Raw genomic sequence first — 14,933 nt, forward strand, 5'->3', positions numbered from 1 at the left:
TTATTCTTTTAAAATAAATTTATAGGATTGGTAACTTGTACTCTGAAAACAATTATTTTACTGCCAATTAAATATATATATATATATATATATATATATTTACTTTTCCTTAATTATCCCTTCATTATCATTAAAAATTCCTCTGGAGTAAGAGGTCTTTATCAGCTGTGCCAAAGCAAAGGGTTTTTACTAGCTGAAAGAGAAAAGGCTATTACCAAACCCCTGATGACAGGGCACAGTGATATAAACTAGGATCAAAGTGGGAGGGGAGGACAAAAAAGGAAAAGAAAAAGAAAAAGGGAAAAAGGCCAAGTGTCTGGGACCACTTCTGCACACAGCAGCTCCCTCCTGGACAATCTCTTTGGTGGAATTAGTGTTTGAGCAAAAGCACTATGTTATCACAAACAGTCTGTGAAGTAATAAACAGAAGGGATGGGGAGCGGAGAGAGAGAGCTGTGCAACAGGAGATAAGCCAAGTCCCTTAATTCTAAAGAGAACATTTTGGTGGCCGGTCTTATGTGACAGCTAGTCTATTTCTATCTTATCTAGTGGATGAACCATTTCTCATTAATGACAGGACTCTTAGCAATAAGCAATGCTCCAGTAATTGAAGATTTGAACAGCAGGCTTAGTCATCTCTTCAGGAAGAAAATTCTAGAGGACTGAACAGACTGTGGGATAACAGACTCTGGGCTTTGTCCTCTAAAAATAGCATATCTCATGGACATCATTGTTCTATAGTAGTGGTTTTCAACCTTGGCTGCATGATAATAGAACCTGATAAGCTCTTAAAAATTGTTGGTGCCACGGTCCCACCTCAGACTAATGAAATCAGAATAATGGCCCCAGTACCCATATTTTCAAAAAGCTCCCTCAGGTGATTTTATTGGATAGTCAACGATTGAAAGAATATGGTCTTTGAGATGAGATAAACCTGAATTTGATCATAGCTCAGCTATCTTTTGGCTCTGTGATCTTGATTATAGTAAAATTCTAAGCCTCAGTTTTTCCATCTATAAAATGAGACTAAACTGTCCTGGAGTTATTGTACAGATGGGATAGAATAAAGTATACAAAGTGCCTAGAGAACATGGTTGTGCTACTTAAATTTTAGTTCTCTTTTACCAAAAGGAACTTTGTATATTTGAGTTCATATCTCTGATGATAAATTAAAAAAATTTTGAAGGGACTACTGTGCTTCAATTTGATATAAAAGTTTATTTAGGAAGGTTGAAATAATATCTCACAAGTATGATAATGTAGAACAAATAATTATTTCTAAAACATAAAAATCTGGGTTTCTACAACCTTATTCAATTTTAATAATATCTAAAATCCCCAAGCACTTAAAAGCTATGACAATTTTCTCACCTATAAAATGGGTATAATACGACCCACTCGCCTCACAAGATTTCCATAAGACAATCGATGTAAGAATATAGTTTATTATTTTTAAATATAAGCACAATAAAATTTTAAAGTCTCAACTTTTAGAAGGATTAGATCCTCTTGTTATGATATTTAAATTAATATGTTATAAGAATTAATGGCATCAACCAAGATCACAATTCATCATTGTTTTGCCCAATATTCTTGTAAACCAATATATTTTCATCTTATATTTCATGTTCTAACTGTTAAATGGCCCATGCACTTTTACACAGGAGATTATTTGTATGGAAAAAGTATGCAGCATCTTGAGATCTATTTTCCTAATACTCAGTTTTAAGGCTTTCAAATACTCATTCATAGGTTCTGCAATATTTATTATAATTTCTGATCAGAGAAGTTAATTCCATTTTGAAGACAGTGAAATTGAATAAAAATGTCCAACTATTAGCAACATAGGCCTTATTTTAAAATACTACCTTTGACTTCACCAAAACCTCATATATGTTTTTAAACTAGTTAAGCCATTTTATTTTCATTTTCTATCACTAAACATTCAAAATTCTTTGGATTAAGGCAACACCCTTCTATGATAATAACAACCACAGGTATCACCTATAAAACACATTAATTACTCAAATGTACTATTAGTGCAAATATTCCTTCATAGCTGAGTCTTATTAAAATTAATCAACAAGGAGGAGCTAAGATGGCGGCATAGAAAGGAGTGGAAGACTGTTAGTCCCCCCCGGAACAATTCATAAATGACCAAAAAACTAGTAAACAACCTGGAATAACAGCGGGGAGACAAACGTGACTGTCCACTCATCATCCACCAACCTGAATTGGGAGGAATGCCCGAGATCGCAGCATAAAATCTGTAAGTAAAACTGTGGACCCATGCTGAGAGCCGAGAGCCTAGAGCCGAGAGCTCCTCCCTCACGGAAGCCGCGCAGTGCTAGAGAGCAACACTCTCTCAGCCCAGCTCCAAGTGACGTTTTAATGTTAACTGCTCAATACAGACAGCGAATCCTCAACAAGCAGACAGAGGCTTTTGGTGACAACTGACCTTGGGAGAGTCGGGGGACATATCTGTCTCAGGATGGGGAGCCCAGAGGATCGGGTGCTATCTCTGGCTGACAGGTGAACCTGGAAGTTTTTCTGTCCCTTTCTCTCTCTGTGGAGAAAATCTCAGCAGTTCTCAGCCCACAAGGCATTGCAGTAAAGACAGCCTCAGCCATTTTAAAATCAAAACACTTTGATCTGCAGAGTCACAGAAACAAAGAACTTATTGATATGCAGTGACCTCTCTGGAGGGGGCATAGCTTCCCAAGAGGAAAGGGAGGGGCCCAGCTCTACTGCCCGTCTTTCAGTCTTTCCGGAACCAGACCCCAAAGCCTGGGGGAGGAGAGCCACAGGCCACACCCTCTTACACAGGCAGTGACAGGCTGACAGGTGGATTTGCCGGGCAGAAAAGCAGAGGTGTCTCAATCGTCTAAGAAAAGCCATCAGGGAAACCAGATACTGAAATATTACCTCCTTCTGTGACCTGAGCCTGTTCTCATCTGGGAAAACCTGATTATGGCGGCCTAGGAGGTCAGATACCTAGACAACAGAAAACTACAACCTACACTAAGAAAACTGAAGCTATGACCCAGTCAAAGGAACAAACATACACTTCAACTGAGATACAGGAATTTAAACAACTAATGTTAAATCAATTCAAAAAGTTTAGAGAATATTTTACAAAAGAGATAGAGGCTGTAAAGAAAACACTGGGCATATATAAGGCAGAAATTGAAAGTTCAAAAAAACAATCAGTAGAATATATGGAAATGAAAGGCACAAGACAAGAGATGAAAGACACAATGGAAACATACAACAGCAGATCTCAAGAGGCAGAAGAAAACACTCAAGAACTGGAGAACAAAACACCTGAAAGCCTACATGCAAAGGAGCAGATGGAGAAAAGAATGAAAAAATATAAGCAACGTCTCCGGGAACTTAAAGATGAAACAAAGTACAAGAATGTATGTATCATTGGTGTCCCAGAAGGAGAAGAGAAGGGAAAAGGGGCAGAGGCAATAACAGAGGAAATAATCAATGAAAATTTCCCATCTCTTATGAAAGACATAAAATTACAGATCCAAGAAGCACAGCGTACTCCAAACAGAAGAGATATGAATAGGCCTACATCAAGACACTTAATAATCAGATTATCAAATGTCAAAGACAAAGAGAGAATCCTGAAAACAGCAAGAGAAAAGCGATCCATCACATACAAAGGAAGCTTAATAAGACTATGTGTGGATCTCTCAGCAGAAACCATGGAGGCAAGAAGGAAGTGGTGTGATATATTTAAGATACTGAAAGAGAAAAACCGCCAACCAGGAATCCTATATCCAGCAAAGCTGTCCTTCAGATATGAGGGAGAGCTCAAAATATTTTCCGACAAACAGACAATGAGAGACTTTGTGAACAAGACACCTGCCCTACAGGAAATACTAAAGGGAGCACTACAGACTGATAGGAGAAGACAGGAGTGCGTGGTTTGGAACACAATTTTGGGAGATGGTAGCACAGCAATGTAAGTACACTGAACAAAGATAACTATGAATACGGTTGAGAGAGGAAGGTTGGGAGCTTGTGAGACACCAGAAGGAAGGAGGAAAGATAAAGATTGGGACTGTGTAGCTTGGTGAAATCTAGAGTGTTCAACAATTGTGATAAAATGTACAAATATGTTCTTTTACAAGGGAGAACAAGCAAATGTCAACCTTGCAAGGTGTTAAAAATGGGGAGGCATTGGGGGAGGGATGCAATCAATGTAAACTAGAGACTGTAACTAACAGAATCATTGTATTATGCTTCCTTTAATGTAACAAAGGCGATATACCAAGGTAAATGCAGATAAGAGGGGGGGATAGGGAAGGCATGTTAGACACTTGACATTGGTGGTGTTGTCTGACTCTTTACCCTACTTTGATTTAAGGTTACTTTTCCTTTTGCTACTTCCTAGCTGTCATTTTTTTCCTCTTTCTTTTCCCTCTCTGCCTTCTTTGATGCTCCCTCCTGCCTTGTGGAAGAAATATAGATGCCCTTATATAGATAGTGGTGAAGGTGGTGAACACATAAATATGTGACCATACAGAGAACCATTGATTGTTTACTTAGGATGGAATGTATGGTGTGTGAACAAAACCATCTTAAAAAAAAAATGGGTTGATGACAAAACCTCAAGGGCAATATACTGGGTGAAATAAGCCAGACACATAAGGCCAATTATTGCAGGGGCTCACTGATAAGAACTATTTATAATATGTAAACTCATAGACATGAAATATAAGGTACCAAGATATAGGACGAGGCTTAAGAATGGGGAGTGTTTGCTTAGTATGAGCAGAATGTTCAACTAGGATGAACTTAAATGTTTGGAAATGAACAGAGGTGTCGGTAGCAAGATGTGAGAATAATTAACAGCGCCGAATAGCGCGTGAATGAGGTGGAAACGGGAAGCTCAGAGTCATATATATCACCAGAAGGAAAGTTGGAGGTCAAAAGATGGGAATGCATAAAACTGAATCCTATGGTGGGCAATGTCCATGATTAACTGTACAAATATTAGAAAACTCTTCCATGAACCAGAACAAATGTATGACAATACAACTAGAAGTTAATAATAGAGGGGCATATAGGGAAGAAATATATACCTATTGCAAACTATATACTACAGTTTGTAGTATTTCAACATTCTTTCATGAACAGTAACAAATGTACTATACCAACACTACGAGTCAACAATTGAGGGGGGTTGGTTAGGGATATGGGAGGATTCAAGTTTCCTTTTCTTTTTCTTTCTTTCTTTTTTTTTTTTTTTTCTTTTTTTTCCATCTTTCACTTTATTTCTTGTCTGGAGTAATGAAAAGTTTCTAAAAATTGAACAAAAATTAAGTGTGGTGATGGATGCACAGCTCTATAAGGGTACCAGGGGCAAGTGATTGTACACTTTGGATCTTTGGATAATTGTATGGTATCTGAACAATCCCAATAAAAATTAAAAAAAAAAATCAATCAAAAATGAGCAACGCATTTTTAAAAAATATATTTTCCTTAACAGTCTAGTCTAAGGGACTCCTTTGATGATATACCTGAAGACACTATCTCCAAAATAAATATTACAAAACAAAAACAAAAAAACAAAACAACTCAGGTGTTGAAAGAAAAATCCTGGTAAGGTAATTTAAAACAGATTTCTAGTGATCTAGGGAGGGATTATACTTAAAAGTGTCCGAATGAATTTTGTATAGAACCTCATCCACAATGCAAATTTAAGATCAAATGCTTAGATTATATGTCCTTGTTTAAATTTCACAATCAAAGTAAGAAACTGCATTGCTTAGCTATAGCATATTCATTTTAATTTTACAAATCACTTCCTATTTGAGATGAAAAATATATATTGGCTGACCATTTTCCATGAAGTCACAATTGTGATAAATTACAAAAGTACATGAAACATTAGTAGAAATACACAAAATTGTGTTAGGGTAAATTCAGGGCATGTGCACACACATTGTATTTAATGCTTTGCAGGTCTCCTTGTTGTCTAAGTGGGTGAATTTGGGACAGTTACATCCAATTATTTCAGTCATTCAAACAACTGAAATGGAACAGCAGGACAAAAATAGTTTCAATTTATTAATGATTGGTGCAAACTGTCCTAACAATATTCAGTTTCAGTTTTCTGTGTTATCTGAACTGAAAAAAAAGTACAACCTTAACATATAGAGACAGGTCATCAAAAAAGAGGCAATGAACCAATCTCTCTCCCTCTCCCTCTCTTTTCCCCCAAACCCCCTATCTAAAGTGCAAGCCTGTAACTTTTTTGGGTTTTCAGGCTACTAGGAAATATATGTGTATATATAACTATGTGCTATATATATTGCATTGCTATTGTGCCAAGCAATTTAACATTTCTTCATTGGGAAACAGGAGATTGCAACATTATTATTTTAATGTCAATATAATCATTTGTATTACAATATAAATATAATGCCTATATTCTCATTTTGATGTTACTATAATATTTGTGTGCTATTATTGGCAACTGTTTACCAGATGCTACTGGCTTTTCTCCAGTGAAGGTACCCTATTGTTGATGTGTTACCTTGGACACGTTATGGCCTTAGGACTGTGACTGTGTAACCAAATAAACCCCCTTTTATGGAAGCCAATCCATCTCTGGTGTTTTGCATTCCGGCAGCATTAGAACATTTGTTATGCAATGGGTCTGGCCATGGAACAGAGAAGTGTCTTAAGGTTCAGGATAAAACCTAAAAATAGTCAAAGATATTCTAATAAGTACCCTTGCTCCAATGCTATGCAGGCTAGGAATATGTTAATCACATTTCTCTGGATTTTTACAGCGGCCATCAGTTTTTCTAAAGTCTTATAATCAATACTAGTGTCTGCTCTAAGCAATGCTAATAAAATATATATCTAAATTATTTAACACAGTGTTCTCCAAATTCCCTTGTTAAAAGGTTGTGCTGAATATACATTAAACAAATAAGATGGCCACACTCAGTCTACTAATATATCCCATTCCTTTGCCATCTCTAATTTGCTTACTTCAATTGCAATCCACTGAAGTCCAAAACTAAAGAAATATTTTCATTACTACTACATTTAACACTATTAGATGATATAATTTGGTTTTAATGATCAAATTTTAATGTTTCTTTAAAAAAGAAACCCTGGAAAATGTAAGTGGTCTCCTGCTGATGTAATAGGAACATTATTTCGCTATTACCATACCTGCATAGCAGATGATACTTTCTACTCTCCATAGCAGTGTAACCATACTAAGAAGTGTTCTTCCAAGAAACTCAGAATCCAGGTTTAGACAATAACAACTTACAGTATCTCTAAAGACCCCTTGCTGGAAATAATGATATAAATCAATAATCAAAAGGTACAAAGGAATGCATATTTTATTAATGTTACTTTGTCATCAAAAAGGCAAGGATCATTTTAACCACTTTTGAGTATACAATTAAGGTGGTATTAATTACCTTCACAATGTTGTGCTACATCATTACTGTCTCGTAATTTATTTTTAAAGTCCTGTTTGCTTACTCTTTTAATAAATGTCTCAAAAATTAAAAAAAAAAAGGCAAGGATCATTTTTATTCATGTGTTATTAAAATTTTTTAAAAAAATGTTTACATGGAAAAACAGAACACTTTGTACTGGAGAGATTACGGCTGCAAAGAATTTGGGATATTTACATAACAATATCCAGCTGAAATGTTATACAGAGGAGAGGCACTAATATATTCCAACCCTTATTATACTTTCTGAAGACAAATGTGTTCAACAATGGGTTCTAGAAAAAAAAAATCAATCTTAATGATATGAAATGAGTATTCACATCCATACAAATTTCTAGTTGTTTCATTTAACAACAATCCTGTGAATGGGTTTATCCTTTCAATTGTTATTTGTGTAAACTGCTTATCAATGTTTCTTTTTATGGTATCAAAATGTGAAGGTTAGGACAAAGAAAGAAGAAAATTTAAAACTCTGAAGTAGAGATTTTAGGGACCTGAACACAGGGAAAAGTTAAGATAGTGTCTAAACCCAGGTCAGTCTCAGTGAAGTAAGAGCAAAGTTGATAACTGTGGAGGCCCTTTCTTCAAAGTCTCTAATTTAAGTCTGTTCTACATTATTCCCATAAATATCTAAATGGTCAAGTTACTAATTTTTGAACTTATTCCTCTCTCTTTCAATTTGCCCAAGGCTGGAATAACATTCCTCAAACATCATTTCCGCTATATTAAACTCCCCTTCCTAACCACCTAGGTAATAAAGTACCAGTGATTTCCTCAGTGGAATGACAGTTGTATGAGGACAGGGACATTCTCTGCTTTGTTCACTGCTGTTTCATCATTGCTTAGTACAATCACTGATATCTGTTGAACGAATCAATGTCTGATTGTTTCAAGTTAAATCTTTATTTTAATTTTTGCTATGCATTTCCCTTGGCAAGAGTACGTTCATTTTATAGTATTTACCAAAATGAAGACTTCAGGCATTTAATCTAGATTCCAAGTTCCCAAAACATCTATGTCCTTTTGGGCCTGCTAGCCATTTCCTATATTTACCAGGACTTAGGATGAGCATTCAGAACTACCAACATCTTCTCATCCATTACTAACCAAGTCACATTTCTTGTCCTGTATCTCAGTTCCTAAAAATAATATCTCCTTTCTTGTGTTTCTGAAAGGAAAATTTATATTATAATAATTAATTATATTCTAAAAATATTCCAAAAAATATAGACTGTGACACAAATAAAAACACCATGGACTCTGCTTGCAAGTAATATGGGGAAGTTATGCTTCATTAAAATTAATATTATAAATTTATATATGCTTACAATTTAAAACATGCTACGCAACTCACATTGCATGTTGCTCCGGGATGGATTGATATGCCAGCAGTCAACTGTGATTGAATACTTTATAATTGTGAAACAAGAAGTGATATGTAAAGTCAAGAAATAAAAATTTAATAAAGTCTTGATGACTGAATACTTTATAATTGTGAAACAAGAAGTGATATTCAAAATCAAGAAATAATGATTTAATGAAGTCTTGATATCTCTACGGTGATGAAGGTGAGAGCCAAAATATCATCAGATCTCAAACAAAATTCAGTACCATGTGTTATTTTGAGTTTGGCTTCTTAGACAATTGCCAACTGAATAATTAATGGCAAGAAAGGGTCTATAAAATACCAGCTTTAACAATAAAGCCAATAAATCAACAAAGAATCTGTGTTTTGGCATTTGTGCTTGATGAATAAAGTAAAATATAAGAGCCAAATATATTAATGACTGCCTCTAAAGTACATATAGATATAAAATCATATAAATATTTCAATACTCACTACTTACAGCTATTGATATTAGAAGACACACAGTACAATATAATTTTGAAAGTAATCTGAATTGCAAAATGCATTATTCTATAATATAGTCTATCAGTTCATCTAACTGGGCCAAGACCGAGTACCACTTGTTCACACAATTGATATCAAACCCAAAATAATAGACTTAGAGACATCCTTCTCTTTTATAGCAAATGTAGAGGTATATACATCCCTTTCAAAATTGTCCTAAGGATAAAATCTTGCATGCATGCAAAGTTAAGTCTGAGAATTTTCATTGCAGGATAAAAACTTTCCATAGACAGAACTAATTCTTGGGAAACTGAACTCTAAAAACAACTCAAGAGTGACGTAGGGATTAGCCAAGCAGAAAATAGAATCTGTGTTACCATCCTCATGAAGTCAAAATGGAGTGGATTAAAACCAATCTGTAATTGGTTTGTAAATGTCATTTTGAGGTTACAAATATTTCTCCCAAGTCCTAGTGTTCTTTATTATTTGTTAGTCAAGTCTGACTCTCATCATTCATTTTTCATTTTAACTTTAACCTGTTAATAAGTGAGGGCATTTCCACATCATACTGCATAGCTCAAATGGAAATGACTTTTGATGGTATTATTCAAAGTCATCTAGAACTGCCCCAACATCTTATTCCTGATTCCATTAAAAAGAACATCTTCAATTTGTTATTCACAAGGAAAAGTTGACACAGCATTCTCTTAATAAAGGGAATGTTGTGTGGACTGGCAAACAAACTAATTTGTTTGAAACTCAGGGACGCAAACAATGGATATGAAACCCACAATGAACATATAATGTATGTCTATAAGAGAAATCCTGATAATAATCAAAATGTCTGATTGACTACAGAATATATTTTGAAAGGAGATAAATCTTTATATTTGATGAGCAAAATATGCAAAAATAATTAAATATTCTTCCTCTATTATTATTTATTTTTGCATATGTTAGCCTTTAAACACATGGGGAAAAACAGCCCCTGAAATTGCTAATGCTAATGGCTACTGCTACCTCTTTAAAAAGGCAATGCCACTTAAAACCAAACCTCAGGCCTCAAAAAGCCACTTAAGGCCAAACAAAGCATCCCAAACTCTATATATGCAAGACACAAAAACCTTCATATTATACTTTGATGACTTTAATTTATAAATCAATCCAATCAACAAAACATATGTTTAAAATTCTAAAAACACCTTTTTTGTGGCAGGTATTTTTTAAGCCCAACATAACTTCGATCCTCCAATAATAAAAATCTCCCTAAACATAAACATCCTAAGGGGCATATTAGCACAAAATTAAAACGGCTTTGGGGAAAAGCTGACATCATCATGCATAAGCTAAAGAACCAATATTTGGTTAAATAAAAATATGAACTTCCCATAGTTAATTACTGTATAAGGCATGAAAGAAGTACATGAATCTCCCCTGTTAGATACAGTGAAGAAATTGCTCTAAGTCTTAGATTCTAAGAGATGCTAATCTGATGCTTGCTTCGGCAGGACATATATTTAAATTGGAATGATACAGAGAAAGTAAGCACGGATGATGTGCAAATTCGTGAAGCATTCCATATTTTTTTGCAGAGATGAATGCACAACTATATAATGGTATTGTGAAGAATTGATTGTACACTGTAGAAGATTGTATGGTTTGTGAATATATCTCAATAAAATTGAATTTTAAAAAAAGGTGCTCTTCTGTATTCTCTGACCAACAAATCAGTAAACAAATATCCTTTTGATTTACTTAATACTTCTTTTTTTCAATCATCATTGATATCATCTCTTTAAAAATACTGAGCAATGACATTTAAGTACATACTTAGCTATTTCTCTAACATACTAGTGAGAAATCACAAATATTTAAAAATATAAGCTGAATCCTCATCTTATTGGTAGTCATAAGTAAACTTTCATAAACCTTTTTAGGAGGCACTCTTTGAATTGCTTGGTGTCATAAATAGAAAGGGCTTTCAGATCTAATATTTTATTGGCAGAATGAGGCCATTATATTTGGTTGACTTTGAATTATCAAGTTTCTGTTCTTACAATGGTATTCCTATAGCCTATACTACATTGTATATTTTTACATACCCTTTCCATTTAATAAAGCACATGAAGTTGGAGATAACAGGCTATTTTATGCTATAAGATATATTATTCATGTAACTACCCATTTCTGATTACTGCCCCATCAATATACTTTCTGACTGTGGCATGGATTACCACATAAGTACCCCTATTCCATTGATTCAAAGGAGGGCATAGTGGTCCACAGCCATTTCATCACTTCAAAAGAAAAACTTGTATTTTAAACCTACTCTTACTATTTTATGAAGTTTAGGACACATGTAAGAATAACTATAGCATATATCCCAGGTAAAGGGAACTCACCATCATATGTGGATTTAATAAAAAGTAAACACAATACATTTAACAGGCTTATCCTTCAAATCTGTACACTTTAGCTCTTATCCTCAGGGCTTGGAGCCCAGATTTTCATTACATCTGCCCTCGCTACCTTACAGGAGTATGAGAAAACACGTGAGTCAGTACCTGGAGTCAATAGTGAGGTGACCCTCCCCCACTGCAAAATAAGGAAATACAACTGGGGGCAGGAGGGATGCTGATAGTTTATAGAAGCAATAATAAAAAAGGGGTTAGGCAGTAAGTGCCAAGCCATGCATTAACCAAGGGAAAGGAAGCATTTCTAATGAACTTAATTCGATTCCAACCTCATAAATTCACATTTGTGTTGTTATAATTTGCCTTCTCAAGTACATGTGCTCACCAAGAGAGATGTATTGTTCAATTAGATATGAATACCCTGGTTCTTGGGATAGTTGAATATCTCATTTAAAATTACTGAATTTCCATTCTGATTTATATATCATTTTTTGAATTTATTTAAAGTGAGCCTACTCTTCTCCCCCAGGAGATGGATCTGCTATTGGACAAGCTAAGGTAATCAGATGTCTGGGCCTGCAAAACTAAGGACTGGATTCTGGTTGATAATAAACTCACCAATGTAAGTCTGCCTTGGGAGTTATTTCTGAGCTTTTCCTGATGGGACCTTCCACCACCACTCAAGGATCTCCTTCGAAATTGTTTCAATATTCAAAAGACCACTGAATGGTCTATAAGCTAATACCTAAGTATCAGTTTCTATTATATCACAGATATCAACCACACTGTCCAACCTCTGATTTTAGAGTGTGGGCAAAGCCTCAAGTAGGTGAGAACTGAGTTTGTATTTTCAAAGGAGTTGGCACGATAAAAAAGAAAAGTGTCTCACAAGCTCAAAGAAATGCAGAGGTGAGGATGTCATTCTCACTCTAATACACATGCCTGAAAGGTATATCTAGGTAATACAAGAGAAAAAGATGAAAGTTATGTAAGTGTATTAGAAGAAAAATATAAATACAGGACTGTCTATCAACTAAAGAAGCAGAAAATGAATAACCATCCAATAGAGGACTTCCCCAGAATGACAAGTTATAACAGAAACAGTGCCAGGAATAGAAACTCTGATTTAAACTGTAAACCATGTTGCCTTTTATAGAGCATATGAATGAAATTGGCAAGAGTATCTAATTAATTATAGCTGATTAGTCTATCAAATCTCTTGGTAGAATAAGCAAAACATTAACTTTTTATAATTATTTGGAGACAGTATACTCCAAATGCAGCATGCTCCATCCATGAAGAATAATCATTCTAGAGGCTTTTTTCCCCAAATTTTATATTTCAGTTTAGCTATCGACAATTTGAGAAGTAAAATCAAATAGTACAACTCATAATATATTTGTGAGAAGAGACTGCATTTTAAATACACACAGAATATAAGAAAATATAAAATGTAAAGTTTTCTATTTGGTGCTTAGTATGTCGAAATGTCAAGTCCGAAACACAAAACAAAACAAAACACCAAACCATACTAAAAACAATGGTAGTCCAGAAATGTACTGACCTTCTGGATCAAGTAGTTTCTCTATGCCTAATTGATATTTGGCAATGTTGAATGCATGCTCCAGTCGTTGTGTGGCTGACTGCTGGCAAGCCACACTATTCCAATCAAACAGGTCTGGCCTGGAAAACATCACACACAGGCAAGTATAAGTCAGACTAGAACGTTTCACAAGATTCACTTCGATTCTGAATTTTGATTGTCAACCCATGTCCATAGTCCTTACGGGTTGAGTATTACTCTTCCTTTTCCCTCAGTAATGTTTCTTATTTAAACACATCACAATTGTAGTTGAAAATCATGAAGAAAAACAGAATTTATTCTCAGTTACTCATGCAACAAAAATGCACAGATCTCATCAAAACTCATGGCTTTGAATACCAGCCACTTGCTGCTAACTCCCAGTTTTATAGGACTAGCCCAGACCTCTTCCCTGAACTCTAGACTATATTCAGCTGCCTACTCAGTATCTCCACTTAAAAGCATTGTAAACCGCAAGTGTCCAAAACTGAGTTTTTGGTATTGACCCTCTTCCCTCTCACAAAACACCCATCTACTTCTCCATTTTCCCTATCTCAATAATCAACAGCAAGGCCAAGCTCTCCTTTATTCAGATGAAAAACCTTGGAATTACCCTTGATGACTCTTTTAATACTCTCACACACACTTAGTTGAAAATACATCCAGAATTTTACCACTTCTCCCTATCCGCACAGCTACCACCCTAGTCCAGACAATTATTTTATCGTGCATGGATTATCGTGATAGCCTCCCAGCTGCTCATCCTATTCCCACATTGCCCCTGTTGGTCAATTCTTTAATGAGCTGCCAGAGTGATCTGTTTTGTTTCATAGCCTTCTCAACCCCCTGCAATGGAGGGTGTAAAATTCACACATTTTACTGTGACCTGCATGGTCTGATGCCCCATTAACAATCTGATTTTATTTCCTACTTCTCTCCTCATTTTCCCCAAACAAGCTGGATGGTTTCCTGCTTTTGTATTTGCTATTACCTCAGCCTGGAATTCTCTTCTCCCAGACATTAACAAGGCTCACTCTTCTACTTCCTTTGGATCTTTAGTCAAAAGACGCTTTATTGATGACTCCCTTCTCTGGCCACTCCTTCTAAAATTACAACCCTTCTTCTACCCCAATCAGATATATCCATACTCACTTCCTTTCCTCCTTAACTGATATATTTTTTCTCCTTAGCACTTAACACAAATTCACATATTATACATTTTAATGAGCCTTATCTATTTATGTCTTGCCCTCTGGAAGGTAAGCTCCTTAAAGGCAGGGATTTTTTTTTTTTTTTTTGGCCAGTTCAGTCCTGTTCACTAGAAACCTAGCCTGACACAATAAATATTTTCTCACTGCACAAAATAATGAATGAGGACTCACTATACGAATGTAATTTTCCTCTCTCATGGAGAAACCACAAAGGACTATAAGATACAGTTCTTATCTTGTAAGGATTTTAAGTCTAATGAGGAAAAAATGCATACACCATGAAAATAATTAAAATCGAAATATGAAAATGTACAGATGATAACATATGCTTTCTAAAATCTAAAAGAGGCCAGCAAAATTATTTGAGGCTTA

At 35.2% G+C, this 14,933-nt stretch overlaps 1 protein-coding gene and 1 pseudogene across 9 annotated transcripts in view; one reads left to right on the forward strand and one right to left on the reverse strand.

The window, feature by feature from the left end:
• The window catches only part of DMD (dystrophin), a 2,178,366-nt gene that overhangs the window by 1,879,578 nt on the left and 283,855 nt on the right, over positions 1-14,933 (reverse strand). For all 9 annotated transcript variants that reach the window (XM_037821041.1, XM_037821045.1, XM_037821047.1 and 6 more), the window contains one exon: positions 13,333-13,451. In XM_037821041.1, the coding sequence (XP_037676969.1) occupies positions 13,333-13,451 (119 nt within the window). The remainder of the gene's footprint in view (positions 1-13,332; positions 13,452-14,933) is intronic.
• On the forward strand, positions 10,849-10,940 carry LOC119523879 (annotated as a pseudogene).

Source organism: Choloepus didactylus, chromosome X (assembly GCF_015220235.1).
Source record: "Choloepus didactylus isolate mChoDid1 chromosome X, mChoDid1.pri, whole genome shotgun sequence".
Classification (NCBI taxonomy): domain Eukaryota; kingdom Metazoa; phylum Chordata; class Mammalia; order Pilosa; family Megalonychidae; genus Choloepus; species Choloepus didactylus.